The sequence below is a fragment of the Mugil cephalus genome, chromosome 19 (genome assembly GCF_022458985.1).
Source record: "Mugil cephalus isolate CIBA_MC_2020 chromosome 19, CIBA_Mcephalus_1.1, whole genome shotgun sequence".
Classification (NCBI taxonomy): Eukaryota; Metazoa; Chordata; class Actinopteri; order Mugiliformes; family Mugilidae; genus Mugil; species Mugil cephalus.
In genome coordinates this window covers 13453336-13475155 of record NC_061788.1, presented here as the reverse complement: position 1 = coordinate 13475155, position 21820 = coordinate 13453336, and the positions used below count along the sequence as shown (strand labels likewise).

General features: G+C 41.2%; 1 protein-coding gene and 1 long non-coding RNA gene across 2 annotated transcripts in view; one reads left to right on the top strand and one right to left on the bottom strand.

Annotated features, from left to right (window-relative positions):
- The window catches only part of LOC124996679, a 22783-nt gene extending 12835 nt beyond the window's left edge, over positions 1-9948 (top strand). The window contains exon 2 of the long non-coding RNA XR_007110881.1: positions 9787-9948. This is a non-coding gene — a long non-coding RNA (uncharacterized LOC124996679). The remainder of the gene's footprint in view (positions 1-9786) is intronic.
- The window catches only part of pnpla7a (patatin-like phospholipase domain containing 7a), a 25742-nt gene extending 3922 nt beyond the window's left edge, over positions 1-21820 (bottom strand). The window contains exons 1-35 of the mRNA XM_047569928.1: positions 21682-21820; positions 21152-21203; positions 20921-20995; positions 17007-17094; positions 16740-16822; positions 16205-16308; positions 15981-16121; positions 15739-15898; positions 15246-15326; positions 14636-14764; positions 14393-14473; positions 13476-13596; positions 13297-13368; positions 13068-13144; positions 12802-12957; positions 12562-12639; positions 12028-12233; positions 11782-11913; positions 11497-11620; positions 10284-10397; positions 10075-10141; positions 9781-9930; positions 9114-9177; positions 8715-8883; positions 6161-6343; positions 5693-5811; positions 5347-5503; positions 4064-4180; positions 3807-3876; positions 3429-3545; positions 3102-3250; positions 2817-2969; positions 2540-2659; positions 874-958; positions 404-519 (exon numbers count right to left, since the gene is read on the bottom strand). Of these exons, the coding sequence (XP_047425884.1) occupies positions 404-519; positions 874-958; positions 2540-2659; positions 2817-2969; positions 3102-3250; positions 3429-3545; positions 3807-3876; positions 4064-4180; positions 5347-5503; positions 5693-5811; positions 6161-6343; positions 8715-8883; positions 9114-9177; positions 9781-9930; positions 10075-10141; positions 10284-10397; positions 11497-11620; positions 11782-11913; positions 12028-12233; positions 12562-12639; positions 12802-12957; positions 13068-13144; positions 13297-13368; positions 13476-13596; positions 14393-14473; positions 14636-14764; positions 15246-15326; positions 15739-15898; positions 15981-16121; positions 16205-16308; positions 16740-16822; positions 17007-17094; positions 20921-20995; positions 21152-21202 (3909 nt within the window). The 5' untranslated portion in view covers position 21203; positions 21682-21820. The remainder of the gene's footprint in view (positions 1-403; positions 520-873; positions 959-2539; positions 2660-2816; positions 2970-3101; positions 3251-3428; positions 3546-3806; positions 3877-4063; positions 4181-5346; positions 5504-5692; positions 5812-6160; positions 6344-8714; positions 8884-9113; positions 9178-9780; positions 9931-10074; positions 10142-10283; positions 10398-11496; positions 11621-11781; positions 11914-12027; positions 12234-12561; positions 12640-12801; positions 12958-13067; positions 13145-13296; positions 13369-13475; positions 13597-14392; positions 14474-14635; positions 14765-15245; positions 15327-15738; positions 15899-15980; positions 16122-16204; positions 16309-16739; positions 16823-17006; positions 17095-20920; positions 20996-21151; positions 21204-21681) is intronic.

Below are 21820 nucleotides of genomic sequence, written 5' to 3'. Positions count from 1 at the left end.
TTTTCTTTGCTCAAAGACGTTCGAGGCTCTGAGTTCCTATTTAAGCCTCTTACAAATTTGAGAACTGAACTAGAAACTGATGGACTGCAAGGAATCTGCTTTTATAGCCAATGGTTAGTATAGATATTATGCACCATATGAAAAGCATCCATATATTCAATGCTCTCAGGGCCTAGATCTAATTTTAGAATATACATTTATGGTATTAACTGCTAAATTTTACACTATATATTGGCCTGACGCCCGTGTGAACAACCATGTGTTTTAGTACAATGATTAAAAAAAAAAAAACATTTTGACTTTGCTAAAGTAAATGAAAGTATGCTCTAACTAAACACGTGCAAAGCATAACATTTTTAGAAGAGACCCCAAAATGTCCAGTCGTATCACCGCAGATCTGTACCGTGTCAGCAGTCTCCTCCTCTTCAGTGTGCTCTCCGTAGCGATTGTACATCTCCATGTCAGACAAAGCACTCTCCAGCGCATCCTCCTCGTAGTCAGTTTGGTAGTCGGACTCATCTGGTGAGGGGAAAGAGCGGAGGGAAGGAGGCACGTAGTGGGTGAACAGGTTCGAGTATGTATAGCGTAGAAGAGGTGACAAATCCAAGTGGGTGTGCAGGTGAGTGAGTCAGAAACGGACGGATGGGTTTTTTAAATAGATGGAAGGTCATGTATGAGAAAAACCCAACAGCTGTATTGGGTTTCACTCACTTACACATCAGATTGCACGGGTTCTATTTTCTGTACGCTGCATACGGAGTGAAAAGTCAACATGTGAAAACAGGCACAAGAAATACAAAAGTGGAGGAGAATCGGTGCGAAAAGAACCGTGATTGATGAGGCGACAGTGTTGCAGCGTGTGTGCAGTCTTACCTTCCACCAGAGGAGGTTTGACGGGCTCGATGCGGGACACGATTTCTGCCAGGTCGGTGAAGGAAGCATTGGGACATGTCACCACCTAAAAAACATACACATTCGACTGAATCCGGTTTCACGTTGGTATAAGCTGACTAAACAGCTGCGTTCTAAATAAGCCAGCTGCCAGGTGTCAACACCTCTCGTCTGTTAGAAATGTGTCCTTCCACACGCACGCTGGCGGAGACAAAAATGGCAACCAGCAGTGTAATCTTTGTGTCTTCATCCAAGCAACACTGAGCCAATGCACCAGGACTTTCTTTAAACTGCTGTGATGAAGGTGAAGATATAAATATTATTTAGGAACCACATAATCTATGGGTCCTGCTGTGATAAGATTATTTTTCTTTCGTGTCTTTGAAACATTGTTAAATTTATAGCATCCATTTGTGTTCCCCAATTTGTGCAACACTACTGAAAATATAGTGTCAAATCTATCACAGGAAGGGAGGCATTATTTCCCCTGGGAGTTGCACCCCACAGTAGCGTCTGAAAATAGAAAGACACTCATTAAGCGCCTGTGTGGGATGGCTATTGTTTTAAAGAATAGGGTTTATTTATGAGACAGTCTTTAGCGTTGCTGTTTCCAATCTGCAGCCGCAACAGCACCCGTCCTCCTGCTGTTCAGGTGCACGTGTTAGTTTCTTGCTGTGGGCTTCCTGTCATGATACCATTCCGTATCAATCCTGCTGTTCCTCCCTTCACCCTCCTCGCGTTGTTGCTCAGATCGAGGGTAAATATCTCATCTTTCTTCATCTCTCTCTCTTGTCTTTTGTTTAGTAGGTGCTTTGTCTTTTTTGACGTTTCCGGACAACTAATCCAGTGTACGGTAAAGCTTATTCACTGTACTGCAGGGGAAAACTATTTATTTTGCTGTTTTAACTTCATTACTTAAACAGCAGTCTACAGGCCTAAAATAAGAAGAAGAAGAAAAGGATGTATTGAAAAAACCACGAGATTAAGTATAACCGGTATAACACCCAATATGGTCAATTAAACACGAATGTGAGGCAAAACATTTCAAATGGAGTTATATTTAACAGGTGTCTGGCGTTTATGGAAAACTATAACACAAATTGTGTTAAGTACTTAAAACCGTGAGAAGACAAATCCAATGTGTCCAACCTCAGACACATTTTCCTGATACATTCTGTTGTCATGTTGACATTTGTGAATCGACTGATAACCTGTTGATTATGTGTCTTCAGACTGGATTAAGTAATACAGTTGTTGATGAGACTAAAGCTGTGTTTTGATATTTCAATCATTTAACTGTAGACGTATTAATATGGAATCAAATTTACACTGTGAGAGTGATTATTCATATTCTGATTTAGGACAAAAATACAGCACATAATATTTGTTGTGGCCAATGGTCCTGAGGACAGAATGGTTAAGAAGTGTCTTTAACTGTAACTATGAACTGATATGATCAAAATAATATTGTACACATTCATTATAATCCTCCAGCTGTAAACAACTTTAACGATTAAATTCTAACTCAAAACAAAATATTTAAATTAATGCATTACAATTAGTCATGGACTGATTTGGAGTCATATCCTCTATTGGCTTTTGTTATCATATATTCTATAGGACACACGCTCACTCCCCCCATTCTTACATTGTTCTTGCTTTGTGTGTTGTGGAACTCCTCTTGGTGTCTGTCTTTCAGCATCTTGTCCACCACGCCACTGCGACTCCACACATCAAACACAGTCTTGCCGTGCTGGTATCCCACCTCCTACGTCACGCAAACATACACATTTACTATTATTGTATATAGTATAGTTCAGAAGCATCAACAGCCGTATCGAGGGAGCACACAGTGGCTATGTTTATATGAACAAAACATCTTTAACCCGATTGAACAGATGGTGGTATTTCCGTCTCAAACTTACAGCAATCTCGTCAAACTTTCCGAACTCCAGAGTGCGGTATCTGTCGATCGGAGGCCTGATATACTCGCAGTAGTCGCTGTTCTTCACGGACTCCAGCTGCCTCACACAGCACACGTATGCCAGCCGAGTCTGAATCTCCGCCATGTTCAGCACCTACAGAAATGAACTTATGGATCACTGAGAAACACCTCCAAAAATATCCTCCGTGATATTCACAGGACTCATTTATTTTTAAAGCGTCCTCGCACAGTATGTTGTGTCTTTACTTCTTAATCGATCCATCACCTTTACTTTCTCAGCTAGGGGGTTGAGGCGTTTCCATAGCAGCCACCAGCCTGAGAGCGAGTCGCCATAATTAGTGAGGTTGGTTTCATCTCGGCTGCCCACGTCAATAGCTATCACCACTTTGGCCCCCATGGAGCGTGCAACATCAGCTGAGAGAATTAGAAGGAACCAAAACCATGGGACAGGAAGAAAAAAAAAGTGCATTGTGAAACATTTAAAATGCAGACAGCGTAAAACAGTTCAAGGGGTATAAATAAACAGAGCTGAATACATTGAGCAACGGAGAGAAAAGAGAAGCTGAAACTGAACATATTGAGTGTAACAAACCAGGCAGGTTATTGATGTAGCCTCCGTCCATCAGCAGGTGTCCATCTTTGGGGTCGCAGAGAGGAGGCAGATATCCGGACAGAGACATGCTGGCGCGAACGTAGCGCCACAGAGACCCTGAAACGGCAAACGGGAAAAATCTGTGGGCGTCATTCCTTTCACACTCTACATGTTTAATTCAAAGCGACCAACCTGAACAGGCCCAAAAATTAAACTCATCAGTGGGACTAATTAAAGGGTCAGTTCATCAATGAGGTCAGTGGTGGCATAAAAGTAAACCTGTGCAAAGAAGTCTGCAAGAATCCCAAAGAAAACTTTTCTTTTTGTGAAGTGATGCTTTACACAAGACCGGATAATAAATACAGAAACTGTACCTACCATCAGTGTGAACTCTCATGGCTGAGGCAGTGATGTCAGTAGTGATGTTGAAATATGGGATCCAGAGGTCCTGCATAAGATTAAAAAGATTACACTGAAACAGATGCAAGTCCATGTGATACATTTGTTTTGTCCTACAGAGGACTGACATATATTTTGGGATGTTAATCTTCTAAAGCTAATCGTCATTCTTTCTTTAGTCTCCACACCTGATTCTATTAATTAAGGTCCCGTTAACCCCAGTTAATTTAGCTCACCTCGATCTGTTTGCTTTTGAAGACCGTGCTGATGCCATAGTTGAAGGCTGCCCCGGAAAACATGGAGGTGACTGGATATGTCAAATCCAGGACCTTCTTAAACACCGAAGTCATTTCCTACAAGGAAAGCCAGAGAAAAGTCAATGTGTTAATTGTTAAAGACAATAGTTCTCAAGTGGAATCTGCACCAACCACAAAACAGCGAGTTCCTTTTTTTGTTTGTTTCTTGTTACACTGCCAGTCAAAGGTTTGGACACATCTTCTCATTGAACTGAATGAGAAGGTGTGTCCAAACTTTCGACTGTTAGCGTCCATCCATTAGATGGGTACATCCATTCCCTATAAATGTTTCACTTTGTTCATCTAGCTTTGCTGAGGACAAACTCTTCTTATGGCACAGTAAAACCTTTAATTTGTTACGAAGGAGCAACAACCCGGCCAGCTGCTTCTACAGGGAAGGTTCAGGACCAAGGACAGAGCCAAAGGAGGAGGGAGGGGCCGTATACATTGTATGAAGACAAATCCTACCACATGCTCTGCCTGCAGATCCGAAGACACAGCAGGCGTCTTAAATTAGCTGTCATTAATAGTTGCAGCCTTAAAGATCTGAGGATGAATTTCATATCACAAATAAAAGCTCTCTGTTCAAGAGCTAGATGTAAGAACAGCAACAACAACCAATTACATCTGATGATTAATCTGCACAGCATGGTTTATTATATTAAAAGCAGAACTGAGGTGTAAACTGGATTAGAATTAAATTATTTGCCTTATTTATGTAAGAATCTGTTTAGGAAAATATAAAACGAGTAAAAAGTGCTTAAAGTAGCAATTGCGTAACCCAGCTCCTCTTCCACCAAAAGTATTTATATTTTCATCTTAATAAACCATTTAAATTACTGGTTAGTTGTTTATACTTACTGTATGGTAATTAAAGGTGGGAAAACACTAGTTCACTAGGTGGGAAATCACTAGTTAAGCAAATAAAAAACATGCAAAAACTCTCATGTTCAACACCATCCACAGAGCTTTTATGAATATGACCCACGTTCTTTATAAATTCATCATCTCGATAGTGTCTCCTGTCAAATTAAAGGACGGGGAACGATTAAGACTTGTAGTTCTTGTCACAGCCTTTGACGAGGAGTGGGAGACAATTTGTGATACATTTTCAGCTTAACAAAGCGGAGCACATTTGAATATTACATCATTCTACACGTTTTGGATCGAGTACCAACTGAAGCCTCCCAGATGACTGTCATTGCTACTGTCACCACCCTCACCATTGCCCATTCCCTGGCTCTTATCCTCATGCGGCTGTGGCTGCGGTCCTCAGCGTACAGTGCCCCCATCAGGGAGCCGATTGAAGTCCCACCAATGAGGTCCACGGGGATGCCAGCCTCAGAGAGCGCCCGCAATATGCCCACCTGTGAACAACCCCTGATTAGGAGGGTGGGGAAATAAACATGGAGATTTTACTGAAAAGATAGAGACATACCCAGCAAGCAGTAAGACTACGATGTGGACATCACTGAGGCAATAAAACTCATTCGTGTCTTGAATTACAATATATTATATGACCGTGGATAGAAATATAGATTGGAGAACAAACAGCTGAGGTGACGTTACCTGGCTCCTCCTCCTCCGAGAACAAGAGCTATAGCATTGCCTGTGAGAACACGAGCCAGGCGGGAGAAGTCAGAGTGGCGGTCTGCTGGCTTCTCAAACACTCGTTCATACAGCTCCAACTGCAAAAAAAAAAAAAAAAAAAAAAAAAGGGGCAATAACTGTAATATCAGTAGTAAGAAATAGTGAGATGGTGAGAACGATAACGTAGATCTTAAAAGACAGAAAAGAATATGAGAAAACAAGTGTTTTCACACAAGTCAGAGCCAGACGTTGCATCAAGGTGGCCTTTCACACATGTAGCATTGGGGAGAAATATTCAGTGCACATATACAATACATGTGATGGTAGGAAAACTTCAAAGACATGTGAGAGAAAGGGTTTGAGAGTAGAACAGACAGAGCACTTTGATCTGCAGATGTCACATCAGAGAAAATGCAGCAGCAGTCTGGTGGTATTTTCTAGTCCTACCAGTTTGGGCAGGCTCCTCTTAGAGAAGACCCTTCTGGGACAGGAGAGGTGGAGGTGTCTGGAGATCCAGCTACGCATGTTCAGCCACTCCACGGTTCCTTTGGGTGGGGGGCCATCTTCTCTGTGCAACAACACCAGCTGCTTCTGGGCACGCACCGCGCTTCCTTCCAACATGCGCTCCAGCTAGAGGGAAGGCAGCGAGCACAGATGTTTCAGAACATTTCATAAACCTCACGTTCTTCTGAGTGGCTCCTGTGTTGTGCTTGCACTCGTGAAACACCATTAGGCTGAAACGAGCACAACATTATTACTTATATAGGTTTATGTTTGGTAATAATAACAGCTGCTTTCAAGGGGAAGTCAATGATCAATTCCAGAATGACTCTTATTTTGAAATCAATCACTGCATCTGAACAACTACAATATAATTATTGTTTCATCTGTGATTTTTTTTTTTTTATCATAGGTTAGTTGTATTTACTTTAAACTTTTGGAGCTTCCTAATTGAGGCATTTTTGAGTAAATGAGTAGTCTAATTGGAAAAAAGTCAGAGAGGAAGGTCAGATCTCAACATAGTAGACAGGCACTCTCTGTTGAAAGGTTTAGTGTGTGTGTGTGTGTGTGTGTGTGCGCGTGCACGCCATGAAAGATAAAATCAAACCTATGACTCATTCTGAGCCTGAGCAAATATTGATCCATCTTACCATTGCTCCCACCATTTCTTGTTAAACAGGGATACATTTTTTTTTTCTTTGCAATTGCCTCTCCTTCTTCAGCTGGACACGCTCCCTTTCGTAACATCCATCCACCCTTTGCTCATTTCTCCCGTGTGGCCGAGGGTCACATATCATTCACAGCCTATCTGACCATTAAGTTGGCCGAACCTCAGGGTATAACAATGGTTCAAGAAGATAAAGATCAGAACTGACCTTAATGTCACATCAGACACAGACCCGCTCTGCAGAGCTCGTTACCTGATGACACACTAATACACACAGACCAGAGGTGTTGATTCCTCTAGGGAGAAAAATCTAAACCAAAGCTCGGAAAAAGTATGTTAAGATATAGCATCTCATCATACCTGCGTATTTGCTTTCTTCCCTGAAGGTAGATGAGAAGAGGAATACCACTTTGATGTCACTAGGTTAAATGATGCTACAATCAGCAGCCAGTTAGCTATGCCGTTAAAATGCAATAAAAGTCATCTAGACAAAAGTATCACTAGTGAACAATAACTACTTTGTTGCCCCTGTGGTGTTAAAAATGTCCAAAAACTGAGGAGTTGTGACTGTTCGTGGATAGGTTTCCAGGTCACCAGCAGTGACCTGAGGTAGTCTCTGTGTCCAGTCATGCGTCAAGATAAGAACTGGGTACTTCTCTTTGTTCTCAAAAACAACCTCAGCTCTTTGCAGCACTCATCCCACAAGGCAGTAAAATGCTCACGACTTTCTTTTGAGATTCTGCTCTTTGTTGACATGACTACACATAATAAAATTTGTCAGCTGCACATTCATGTTGCAGAAATTACATCCCGAGAGTGTTTTGCTTTGTGACATGGTTCATTATCCTGATGGAAGCAGCAATTGACTAAAGTGTCTTCATAAAGGGACGCACAGAGTCAGAAACAATACTCCAGACCATTCACACCGTGATTGATTATATATGAAGGAGCCCAAGGCACCACTCACCAGCCCGTTGACACTAAATTCTCAGACCAACATCTGCATGTCTCAGCAGAAACCGAGTCATCAGAACAGTTTTCATCAGTCCAGGTTTGGTGAGTTGTGCCCACTGTAGCTTAAACTCAGATTTCTGGATGCAGTTCTAAGAAATACCCAAAACCAGCGGTCATGCTATGGACTGTAGGGCTATCGCTACTAAACTAATGGTTTCAGAGGTTTAAACCCTCAAAGTATTTCATTTCTAGTTAGCACATCATGCACTTGGCTTCCCTTTTGTCCAGCTACTCTGTCGTCATACTTTTTAAATCCAAAATCTTGCCTACCATCAGCCTACATCCTTGACTGAGTTGTAGCTTCTGTCATGTTTTGGATCTCCCTCGCATACAGACTAATCTCACTGCACGTCTTCGGGAGACTAGTCATGCAAAGCCAGTCTTGCGAGACCGAGGCAAGATTTAAACTGAAAGGATGCCCAAAGGGGAATACATTTTAAACAAAAAAAAAATCAATCCAAAGATTCCATGAATCAGACCTTTCAAAATATAGAACGGCTTGAATTGAAAAATCTATTTATTCTTTCTTTAACTCAGCCCTAATACTCACTGAAATGGCATTTTACCCTATTGTGATGTTTGATGTGAACATTACCTAAAGCTCTTGACATTTATCTCCCAACGTTGGCAAACTGGATAATTGCATAAATAAGCAGGCGTTGCTAGAAAGGTTCTGGAGGTTTTGGGGTTGTCCATGTTTACCCAGTTGCAACTGTAATTATAGTTAATAAACTGACTCATAGTTGATTAATGAAAATGACAATAAGTTGCAGCACAAACAAATCCTAACCAATGCTAGACTTCAAAATATAGTCTCACCTCCCCAACGACAGCTTCCTGTTCTCCCAGTCCCACAATAATGATGCAGTCAGCCTGACGAATACACCGCTGTGTCCACGGGGTTAGTGTGTAGTCAGTCTGGTAAAGAACTATGCGATGGATGTCTTCTTGTTGGCCCAGCCAGCTGGACAGGCGGTACTCATGGACACTTAAAGAGAAAGAAGTCTGCTAATGACAGGCAGCATTATACAACTGGCAGCACACAGTAGAGGCATCGTCCTGTTGTGACAATAACACATGCTTCAAGGAAATTTAATGAGGGCGTTAGAAAGTTAGAAACAATCACCAAATAGGATATAGTTCATTGTGTTTGGAGTATGATGATGAGAACAAAAATGCAACCAACTACTGGCAGAAAACGTTAATGACAAAACGTACCTATCTAGAGCTGCAGCTCCAAGGCGCTGTTTGATTATGTCACTGGTCAGCAGAAGGGTGGGACCTGTGTGTGACCAGATCACACTCATAGTTGGTGCACGCTCAGAGTGTTTGCTACATCCATGTGACATAGACAGCTGAGATAGTTGCTTCAAAATAATCACAAAGCAATCTGACTGTTCAGGAGCATTTCAGACCATTTTAAATCAAATACGCACCAAACACTGTTTAGAAATGGGAAAAAAATAAATAAATATAAATGTTAAAATAGAAATGGTGTCAAATTGAAGTGTTAAATTTTTTAGCTATTTGTATATTACCTGAAACACTATGATACCAAGTAACGCCTTTCTCTTCCCTCAGACCTTGTACTAAAAATCCAATTCCTTAATTAACTGGTGTTTATAGTTGATAGTGTCTTATTTGGCCAACACCACATTCACAGCTTTGTAGTCACAGGCACAGACTTGTCCTGAGGGCTCAGTACCAGTCCACATTAAGAAGTATATTACAGCAGGGAGAAATAATATCACCAGACAAACATGTCATATCTAAGCGTGTCTCTATGCCTGTGATATGACTGTGTCTCAGCCAGCGGCGATGTGGTAGCCAAATGTTTTCACATTCTTGTAAGACATTTACAGTTTTTTTTTTGTTTTCTTCATACCTATAGCAAGGAGTGCATGCTGCAGCTCCAGGGTGAAGGCAGTCAGAGGTGTCTCTTCTGAAACAGGCAGGACTGTCACAGTGGAGAGGTTGGAGGCTTGGTTTCCCGCATCCCATTTACTTCCTGGAGTGTGGAGGGCCAAACTGCGAGCTGTGGACGTGTTACAGGTTGGTAAACAACGGTGACAGTGGAGTTAAACAACAAACCAGTGGAACATCCCAGACGCAGTGTGTTGTGACAGGATAAGCCGATACCAAACATTATTGACGACACCAAACATGCAGATACACACACCTGTCAGAGGACCATTGACCTGCTGGAGGATCTTCTGTCCAAGTAAGTGGATCAACCTGGTGACAACCTGAGGCGCACACATTTTTAATAATCGGTCCATTACTCAGAGCCGGTGTGTCCTCAGCATGTACACAGCAATGCTTCTTACAAAATGTTCTATTTCATATATGTGCGGTTTATTTATTGATGACTTTGATACTTTACGTTACCTGTGGGAACTTCCTCTTGATAGAGCTGAGGGCTCCTTCTGGTAGTTTGGCCAGCTCAGAGTCTCGTACAGCGTGAACTGTGGTGGCTCTGTTCTGGTGAGTCAGGGCTTCCACCTGCAGAGGGATGAGTAACACATTACGTGGTTTATTTTGTATGACAAATATCAAGTAAGGTTATTATTTAGTATTAAGAAACACAAATCATTCCTGAACATATATAAACTATACAATTACAAATACTGTAAAATAAAGCTTCCCATTTAAAATCCTTGAACAGATACCTCACTTACACAGATGTGTAAAGTATGTAAGCGTTTAAGTTTATCTAGTTTAAAAGTCTGTTGAGGATTGTTTTGTTTCTAGATTTTCAGAGTTAACAAGTTAAAAAAGAAGAAGCTATAAATAAGGTCCCTCATCTCATCACGTAGGGATGACGTCAACACAGAGGTGCTAAATGTGTCTCAGAATGTTAGCCACCTCTATAATAATCTTACTTCCACTATCACAGAAGCTGCAGTGACAGCTTTCCTCCTCCAGGTAACAGTAACCATAGCATCCATCAGCCCAGGTATTATTAGAAGCACTGAGGCAGGGACCAGCCAATGGGAAAGTAGGTGAGTGAAGCCGAGTCACTTTGATTTCCATAGTTGGTGAGAATTTTTTTTTTTTTTTTTTTAAATATTCATTTTAGATTTTGAAGGAAGAAAAACAGATTATGTGCACTTTAAGTATTTTAGATTATTATCCATTACACAATACCACGTGGGGAAGAGTCCTTATGTATATTTATTTATTTTCAATTTACTGAGCTTTTTGTGCAATTTACTGATAATATTTCTTGCAGTACTACATGTTAACAGATTTACAGTCTGGACAGTAAGTAATTGTATTTTCATTTCAATTTCTGCTGGTTCACAGCTAGAGTTTAGTAACTTTTTATTTAGTGGCAGCCTCTTCATCAACCATTCGCACGGACACTGAATGTGCTGTGAATGCGAGGATTAACTACTAGTAATAAATACTTTTCCTCATGCATATATAAATCCGTATGTTTTGATGGACTTTCTAAATCAGGATAAACCGTTTTGAGTTTTTCGTCAGTTATTATTATTTACGAATACGAGTAAAAAGAATCTTGCAACCATAGTATATATTCATATTTTTTTCCACCCGCTACTCTCTCTGCCTCCCCCCTTGCTGCCATTGTCCTTACCACTCCAATTAGGTCACCTCGCCCGTACTCTCCAATCAGCTCCTTCTTGCCATCTTCTTTCATGATTACAGACCGCAGTCGACCACTGAGCACTATGAAAGTACTGTCTGATTTCTCTCCTTGCCTGGAAAGTATACAGACAACCTTAGTTTACTGCAAATATGTCTCCGCACCAAAACCTTTAAGAAGTTTAGTTGCACCTGATACTTTAACTTCTCCCTCTTGAACACACTGTGACCTATAGAGTTCTCACTGTTTTCTGAAGCATATAAACGAGAATAATACCTGTAAACTGCCCTGCCAGCTTCCACAGCCATCCAGTCGAGAGCAAAGTCTATTTGCCTGACAAAAGATGACATCCTCCTCACCACCGTGTGAGCGACATTCAGCACAACTTTTGGCTCCACTCGCATTATCCTGCGCAATCAAAAAACATTACAAAAACATTACAGACTGTTCTTGTTGTTCAGTGAAAATACTTTGACGTTGAGGTCACATGTGTGAGCGCGTGGATGCGTCCGTGCGACTGACTCGTAGAAGTGCGTTTTGGAGATGGAGAGGAAGCTGCAGTCTCTCTGGGCTCGAACGGTGAATATGAGGGGTTCTCCGGTCAGGACGGCGAGTTGCCCAACGAGCTCTCCGGGATGCGTGACAAACAGACGCGACTCGTCTTCGCGGTCAATCATCCGCTGGTAAACATGGAGAAGCCCGGAAATCACAAACTGGACGCTCACCTCCTGAAACGCCAAAAGAGGAGAAATGGGAGAATAGTACAAAATTAGTCCAATTAGTTTTCTTATTGAGAGAAGTCACCAAGAGGCAAGTTGAATACCTTGATGATTACCTATTCTTCTCTTGGTCATGAATCAGAATAGTCTATTTATAAAGTCATATTCCTCATTTTATTTAACTTTTTGGTTTGGTTGTGTGCAGACCCTTGCAGCACCTCTAGACTCTCCAATAGCCGTGCTAATTATTTTGAGACTAAAGCATGTCGAATACAGAAATAAAGATGACATAAGTTTAAAGAAATGGAGAAAGGAAGATGTAACATGTTGTACTAGCCTGGTCTCCTTGACGAGCTACCACAGAACCAGCTTTGACATGGTGAAGGGTCACCCTGCCCTCAAGGAGATTAGGGTCCTGAAACAAGAAAAGAAAAAGCTGTGATATCTGCTTAACATAACATCTCCTGTTTAGATCATCACAGTGTACAACATGCATTAAAAACTGATCGATCTATTTCTCAATGACGTGACCCTCTGACATTTTCACACCGGCTGTTTTGTCTGATCAAACTCTCACCTGCAGCTGGATGATTCCCTGCAGGTCCTTCTTAGCAGCCTGGAAGATGGTGCTGCTCTTACTGAGGTGGATGGCATCACACTGCCCTCCACTGTCCGTGTAGTGAAATACTTCAGATGGTGTGTGCTGCATTGTCACACTCTTCTTCAAATTAGACTGAAGAGACAAGCACAAGAGAACGATTGATGAGGAGTGACCAGATAAGCGGCAACGTAAGATGCTGTATATTATGGTGTTTGGTGTTACATTTCCAGATGGAACCGTACTTTGTGAGTGACTGGACTGGGTGGAGCCTCCTCTATAGTAACTCGAGCTCGTTCACAAACCATGTTCAAGTCGTTACCTGTGAGGCAGGACAGAAGGATGAGGATTATGAGTTTAAGCATCTCTGTGCACGCCCTTGTTTTCAGATCAGTGACCGCGATATGTCCATGCAGGAAATTAATACAGGCACATGCCATTTGGTGATCGCTTATGTCCAAGACGGTGACCCACCTGTGCTGTCGGTGGGCATCGAGATGGATCGCAGCCTCCTGTAGCTGTTTGAAGGGCTGTCCTTTACGCCATCTGTTTAATGTAAAGTGAGGTGCCAGCACTGGATCAGTTTCAAAGCAACACAAAGCAAAATCTGAACCGTTTGGGATTATCTGCGCACGTGGGTGTGAGGGTTTGACCTGTCTCTGGAGGGACCTCGACGGGTAACTCGTCCTGGAAGTGGAGACGACGAGTCATCTTTCCAGAAATGGCCTCTCCCATCACACTGTTTATATTGGTCAAGGGTATTGCCTGACTTTCCTGTCAATCAAGAAAAAGGCAAAGATATGATTTAGTACATTTAATTTTGTATAAGGCACACTTGGATTAAAATGTAAACATGTACAAGATACACATTCTGAGAAAAAAATGAAAACTACTAGACAGTTACATTGATAGATAAATACAATATTTTCTAATATCTCAGTGGCTCATTTTTGATGAGGAAATAGTTTCTCTTCATCCTTGGTTCAGCGGTTAGAAGAAACGCATTACAGGCTGCTGGCATTCACTGATGAATGCCCCCTCCTAATAGTGTATAATTATTATTTGTGTCAGCTGCACATTCATGTTGAAAAAATTACATCCCAAAAGTGTTTTGCTTTGTGACATGGTCCATTATCCTGATGGAAGTAGCAATTGTCTTCAGGAAGTACACAATATACAGACTCATTAAGTGTTATATTTGATGCTATTTGGATAATTGTATAATTACTAAACTAAAAAAAAAATCTTTTTGCTAAAATGAAGGCATTTTTGATAATGACAAAAGCAGATTCCAGCCAGGTTTAAAGGTTACTGCCTTCCCTGTTTCTGTGGAAGCAATAGTCATTTTTTATTCATTATCACTGAGCTTCATGAAGGACCAAGTTATGATGCTGTGCTTAATGTTGTGTGAAATTAGCTTGCGCGTGCATGGCTGAGTGTTTGTGTGTGTGCGCCTTTCTGCGCTTGTTTGTGTACAACTTGCTCAAAAGTTGTGTTTGGGTTTTCAGTGTGAGCCTCTGTGTGTGATATCGTGTATGCACACAAACACGCTAATTAATTCCCCTCCTACCGGATTGAAGAGCTCAGTCGTTAGGCCCAGATAGTTATGTAATGCCAAAAAGGTGACTCTTTGAAGGCGCACCATGATTATCTGCAACGCAAAATCAAACACTGAAGTAAACAGAGTGGAAACGGAGAGTAAATTAGGTGGTAGTTACATCCAAATTAGATGAATAATGTTGTGTTTTACGTAATTCCAGGAGGAGGAAACACAAACGCTACATGCTGCATTTGTCATTGGACAATCTGTTACCTGAATGACGCGCACAAGTGTCTCTGGGTACTTCCTGAACACAGACTCAAAAGCCGACGCAGGTAAACGCAAGATAGTGGCGCGAGTTGCAGCCCGTGCTGATACAGTCTTATATGGAGCTGGATAACCCTGACAAAACAGCAGGAAAAAAACAAGTTAAAAACTGAGGACTTAGTCACAGAAAACTCATCTACAGCTTTGTTTTCAGTGTGGAGAGACATATAATTCAAACTGGTCCAAAAATAATAAAATGGACTAAAATCTATTTAATTATAACAACTGCATAAACTCCTAACACAAACACAGTGTATAATTAAGTGTGATACAGGCTTAAAATTCAATTTCTCACATCTTTCCAGTGTTACATTTCCTGGCTTCTGTTTGTTTTAATTAATGCATTTGTTATGAATCTCAGTGTCTGATAAAAATATGCAGCTGTAATTAAATGACGTTGACCTGACTAGACACTGGAAATGGGGAAAAAAAACAAAAAAACAGAATGAAATGGAACTAAATAAGCAAATGTACCAATTGCCACACAGGGACAAACGATAATGAATAAACATGTTGAAGTGACAGGGAAAATGAGGGGGAATAAATAGGACCTCACAGTGATAATGTCCAGAATACTGAGCAGACTGTGGACGCTGTCTCCTGGCAGCACGTCCTTCACCACTGGCTCTGTGCCGTCCTATAAAAAAAACAAAAAAAAACAAGAAAACTACATTTTTGACCAGTCGATATCTAAACCTTACTATTTGAAGCAAACTAGTGAAGACCTGTCAAATGAGGGGACTTGAAAGGAAACAAAAAGGGGAGGTTAAGTAAGTGTACTATAAAATTCTCCACTCACTCTAAAAACATAAGCTGCATGACTGCCCTCTACTGTTCATACTATTACATTTACTATTTGCATGGACATTGGAAGATAGAGGGCCCTGAAACTGTGCATCTGCCCTTCTGTCACACATTAAAACTGCATTTCAGTGTATTAATGACCTGTGTCACCATTGAAACCCTTGTACATAAACAACAGTTGACATGTAATGTGATCCCACCTACTATGAAAAGTACAACATGACAAAAATACAGCATTCACATACGTTCTCTTGAATGCAGAGCTCAAGTCGCCCGTCCTGCACCACATAGATGCTGTCATCATCATCTCCTGGTCTGAACAGGTTTTCACCTTCCTGCAGCTCAATAAACACCATGTGGCGACACAGCTCCAGAAACAGGGGCTTCTCAAAATGACCCAAGACCCTACAAAAAGTTGCAGATCACAAACCTTATAAAAGAAAACAGCAGAAGACAAATCTGAATGAAGAACTGTATATTTGTCTACCTGACATTTTTCAGCATGTAGAGGACCTCAGAGGGCAGGTTTGAGCTCTGCACGTCAAACTCTGTTAGGTCGGCCTCCAGCAAGGACGGAGGGGGTTCCTTTGGCTGCAGGGTGGGAGGGTCTTTACGGATCCTCAGAATTCTGTCGTCACACATTTTGAATTAATAAACAGCAAGACGCCAAGCAAACTTTAAAATCATTAAGAAGCTGTTAGCGGTGCATACTTGCGAGCTATGCTCAAAACTTTGGTTCTTTTGCGAATGCGCTGCGGCTGCTTTGATGTCTGGTTTGTCGATGTGGAAGGAGGAACTGCAGACAGCGTCTGGACCTTAGGAAAGAAGAAACATATTTAAGATTATGTTCAATGCAGAATCCACTCGCCAGTTCATTAGGTACATTACTGCGTATAAACACACTCTAATATCACAGTCCTACTCTAAATGTTAGCTTCATGAAGGTCATGGTCAAAGAACAGCGAGCTTTTGTATCATAATGTATTCATCCATAAGATAGGTTACATCAGTAGTTTTTAGTCCTGTTGTAAGGTGCTTTGTTATGATAGAAGCCTTATGTTGCGAGTAAAGTACAATATGTTTCATGAAGAAGAAAAAATATATTCAAACATGTATTTGGGGAAAAGAATGACATTTTGAACAAAATGAAATATTTCAGCAAAACCCTTCACTTAATTTATAATACTGCTATAAATCTGACCAACTGACTAAATGTTTGCATACAAGAAAAAGAAACAAAGAAAACCTTTCGCATTATCTTCCTTCCATAGAAGAGCACTTTATCTCGTTTTCTGAAGCGATAATGAGGCACACCAGGCTGTTGTTCACCTGGTCAGAGAATGAAAAAAATTACATGCAGATACATTTACGTTAATATGATATTGCGAAGAGAATCTAAAGGAAAATATAGTTTCCCCTGAGTGGAAGGTAATTTTTGGTACACAATCCCACAGAAAAATGTGTATTGCTGTATAAATATGATGAGGGCTCGGGAAAGGATTGGAGGACTCACGAGCAAGTTTGAATCTCCTGTACACGAAGAGCACCACAATCCCAATCAGTGAGACAGCAACTGCAGCTCCAATCAGGACACCTGTGAGCTGGAGGACAAACAAGAGCAATTCACCAATGGTATGGTCAAACGAAAAGGCTGCACACAGCACAGGACATTTAGGCTGCTGCAGACCTGCCAACCTGTACCCATTTTGCATAGCAGTCACTCAATTTGACATCAAAATACAGTGGTACAGTCCGTCCCTTCAAACTACTCAAAAAGCTGCTGACATCTGTGAGTGCTGTTAGAAATGTGCACATGCAATACTCATGTCTGACAGCACGATGCAGCAGTGTGGTGGTGAAGCAGTTTCGACCAATCACTGTAGAGGGTGGAGAATAACAAGTCTGCTGAGCCTATAGCATTAGCCCCGCTCCCCTCCTGCCGTCCGCCTCCCTCCCCGTTCCCCGTGCCCCTACTCGCAGCAGCTGGCGGTTAAAAAGGTAAACTAGTGTGTGTGTGTGTGTGTGTGTGTGTGTGAGATGGGGAGAGTGTGTGTGTGGGGGTCTTTTGGCAAATGTGTACCGTTAATAACGTTACTTTCACATTGAAAATACAATGTCATATCAGGGTCAATAGGGAAATAAGCACAGGCAGTTTTATTTTATTTTTCTTCTAGCAAAAATTGCGCGAGCGGCGTGTTTGTGTGTGTGTGTGAATAAAGTACCAAGATTGTAGTCAAGTACTGTATGATTATGAGTAAATGTACTTATTTACTTACGGTAATTGCTTTCCTTACTGTTTTTCTCTTAATTTAAGGTTAGGAATCAGATAGAGTAGGCCTGTACATAAGGGGGGATGGGATTATTTCTACAGTTTGAACATGTAAAACAAATCTTGCAGCCACCATCCTGCCACTATGGCAGACAAGGATGACAGGGAGGAACAGGGCAGCAGGCCTTCCAAAACGCAGAGGGTCCACGCCCCCCAGAAGTATTTGGAAAAATATAAAGATCAGTGGCCATGTCTGCAACCATCAAAAATCCAACATCATGCATTTTGCACAGTGTGCAATTATGATGTGGACATAAGCCACCAGGAAGCTGCAGGTAACATGTAAATTAGGCCTGTGATGTGTGTCTGTGCTGTAAGCCAATTTAATTATCACATTCTTGAAAATAAAAAATATCTATTCCATTATACAAAATAAATTATTACGATTTTAATTAAATAATTTGACGCTGTTAACTTGTGGCTATGAGCTCTTATAAGCACACATATAATCTAAGCATTATAAACTTTTGAATTTTACTGTTCAGTGTTCATGTTGCCCAGACAGTGCATTGCACGCTATATTTTGATATCAGATCAAATTATTAGTTTTCTAAACTGGTCAAAATAAGAACTGTGAACAAGTTTGTGTGTGTGTGTGTGTGTGTGTGTGTGTGTGTGTGTGTGTGTGTGTGTGTGTGTGTGTGTGTGTGTGTGTGTGTGTGTGTGTGTGTGTGTTTTTACAGACTGTTGACACCATGCAGAAGGCAAAAACACTCAAAGATTGTGGCCAGTATAGATGCTGTTCCAAAAATTCTAACTTTTTTTCATCAAGCGAGTGATCTAAGACCTATTCATGTTGAAACTATGTTCACCACATCCATTGTGGAACATAACTTGCCATTATCTGCTGCAGCCCATGCCGGACCACTGTTCAGGAAGATGTTTCCGGACAGTGATATAGCCAAACAATATGGCTGCGCCAGAACAAAGACAGGCGCCGTTGTAAAAACACTGGCCAAGAATGATGCTCAGTGCATTACAGAAATATTGAAGTGGTCCCCATACAGCTTTGCTACAGATGGGAGCACAGATATGGAGGACATAAAAATGTACCCCATAATGGTAAAGAGTTTTGATCCCAGTCTTGGGAAGGTCACTGTGATGTTGCTCGAGATTTGTGAGTCAAGGGAGTCTACTGGGAAAGCAATATTTGAACTGTGGAAGAGTCATGCAAGGCTTGGAGAAAGGTGTGGCAGCTAATCTCACTCTTTTCTTTCAAAATGAGGTGGCATTCAAGAAAAAGAAGAGAGAACCCTCCTCCAAGTTGCTCAAGGCTCAATCTGGTCTTACTCATGAATCTAAAGCAACACTCCCTTCCACCAGCAGACCTACAATGCAGCCCAAGTTCTCCTCTATACCACCAGAGCTGCCCACACGTCCATCTGGACCAACACAGAAGCCTGTAGGTAAACCCACCTCCAGCATGTCTACAGTGCAGCCTGAGATCTCCTCCTCTATCCCACCAAAGCTGCCCACACCTCTACCTGTTCCTACACAGAAGCCTGAAGCTACACTTACCAGTACATCAAAAACACACACAAGCACACCTCGCTGCTGAATTTGATTTAACCAGATTCCTCTTCAAACAAAATGAAATTGGAAAGAGAGCTGATAATGAAAAAAAAAAACAGAAAGGAACAAGAAAGAAGAAGGAACAGATATGACAAAACCAAAGAAAAGAAAGAAAGTATAGTATAGTATTTTCCTCACCAATCCAATGTCCAAGGTGTATGCACTCTTTTTGAAAAGAGCCATACCTTTTTTTGACATTAGCAACCAAATACTCCAAAAAGAGGAGTTTACAGATCCTGCTTCCAACTTTGGAGCTACAACTGCAAAAGGTATTGCTTTCCACCTGTAAGCCTCAGCATGTGATCACCATGATGGATGAAGTTGGTAGAGGTATTAAACCAACACTGTACAGCACTAGGGGAAATTAGCTACCTGATGAGGAACTCTGTGTTGACCAGGACACCCTGAGCTTTATCCAAAGCCACGGTAACCTAGATCTTAAGCCAGTGAACACATCTTCAGAGATGTGAAGAAGTTCTTTTCATCTGCAGCTGACTACATGGTTTACAAATTTTCATTTGGGGACAAACTGCTGATACATGCTGTTGTGGTTACCAAGAGGAGGTCAGTGAAATTTTCTTCTCTCCGGTTGTTTTTCAACCGCTTTCCTTCTATTCTGCCTAAAGAGGTCACTGTGGATCAAGCGGAAGACGAGTTTCAAACATATCAAACCAGCAGCTTTGAGGACAGCCTGGGTTGATATTGGCCGTTTGAAGAGAGGAGGTCAGAAGATCTTCCCCAACCTTTCAGCAGTCATGCATGGGTTACTGGTTATCTTCTACAGCAATGCTGATTGTGAGAGGATTTTCAGCCTCGTCACCAAAAACAAGACCCAGTACAGGGCTAGCCTGAGCGCTGACATGATCAGTGCTTTGGTGACAATAAAGGTGAGCATGGATGCAAAGAGGACTATCTGTCACATGGAGGGCTTCAGTGATGCTCTCCTAAAGAAGGCCAAGTCAGCAACCTATCCCAGTCGAGAGCAAGTTCCACTCCAAGAAGGAGTGATGACTGATGCAAAAGCTGTCGTTAAAAGAAGTTAAAAAGAGCATCAACAAAATTTTAAAAAGTATTGAAATAAAATACTTTGATTTTTATATGTTTTGAACGTGTTTTTGTGTTCCATTGAAAGGCCGTCACTGATACAGTACAGAATGTACATGGCTTAGAAGAACATTTTATATGAAAAAAATGGTTAAAATGTCCATATTTAGTTTAATGAAGATATTTAAATCAAAAATGTCATTTTATTGTTTTTTTATACATATATATAACCGATTTCCAGCTAGTGAAAAAAAAAGACAAGCAGCACGACACAAGTAGTTCTCAAAATATTTTGCTAAGGTTGGCAGATCTGCTGCTGGTTTATTAACATCATACTTATTACAGAATATCTACCGGTTAAATAGTAATCCTTATTCTCAGCAGTTTTGAGAATCTCCAAATTACATTAAAAACAGCTTCCCTGGTCAAAAGCCCACATCTGATAACAGTGCACTGAGATCACTGTCTTATTTATTTCTTACCATAGTGGTCTGCATCCTCTCCTCCATGAACTTTTGCACTCTTGCGCTGAATTCATTTTTGCTGTTCATCAGCACCTAAACAAAAGTTAGGTTCACAGACGTAAACACATACGACCGATACAAGTATAACACTGAAACCTGTGCATGTGAAATTCTCCCAGTTCAGAACAAACCACCACTTGCTAGTGAATATCGGTTCACGTATGTTTTAAAAGAACCTGTTCTGCTTACTGAACTAGTCCATCTGCACATTTCATCTGTTCCATCGTCCGGACACGCCATCCTGTAACAAACAACAAGAATCTCTATAAAACGACACTTCTAGGAGCCGAAACATAAAAGAGTGGTTTGTGTGGAAAACAACGGCGTTATCTAAAAGGAGGTCAAGTTTCCTGAAGGGATCACGAGTTGCTAGAAAAAGGAGAATGTATGCAAAAAAGGAACTGTGCGTTAGCTGCAAATAGCGAGCCGTTCTCGTCGTATTGCTTCGTCTCCATTTTAAAATACACGTTCATGACATAACGATTAAACTCAACGCTAGTATAACTGGCCAGTAACAACGAAATTAGTAGTTAGTCTTGATTTGAAGTTGTTAACTCGGTACTTTCTCAGAGGTATCGCCTTATACTGGTACGTTAGCTAATATAGCATCAGCTAACAGCTGTCTGAGTGAGGTTAGCCGTCTCACCAGTGATAAGAGGTAACTGAGGGCAACCTCATATTAAAGCGTTCTGAATTTCTTTTGAAAACACACAACTTACCTTTAAGGGCTTCCTTGGGTGTTATTTTAAACTAGTAACATCGTAGAACCGACAATGGGGTAAAGTTAGCTCGTAGCTAACAAAGTTTTCTATTTGCTGTCACTTGCTTAACCCCGCCCTGGTCTGCTGTTGCCTGGTA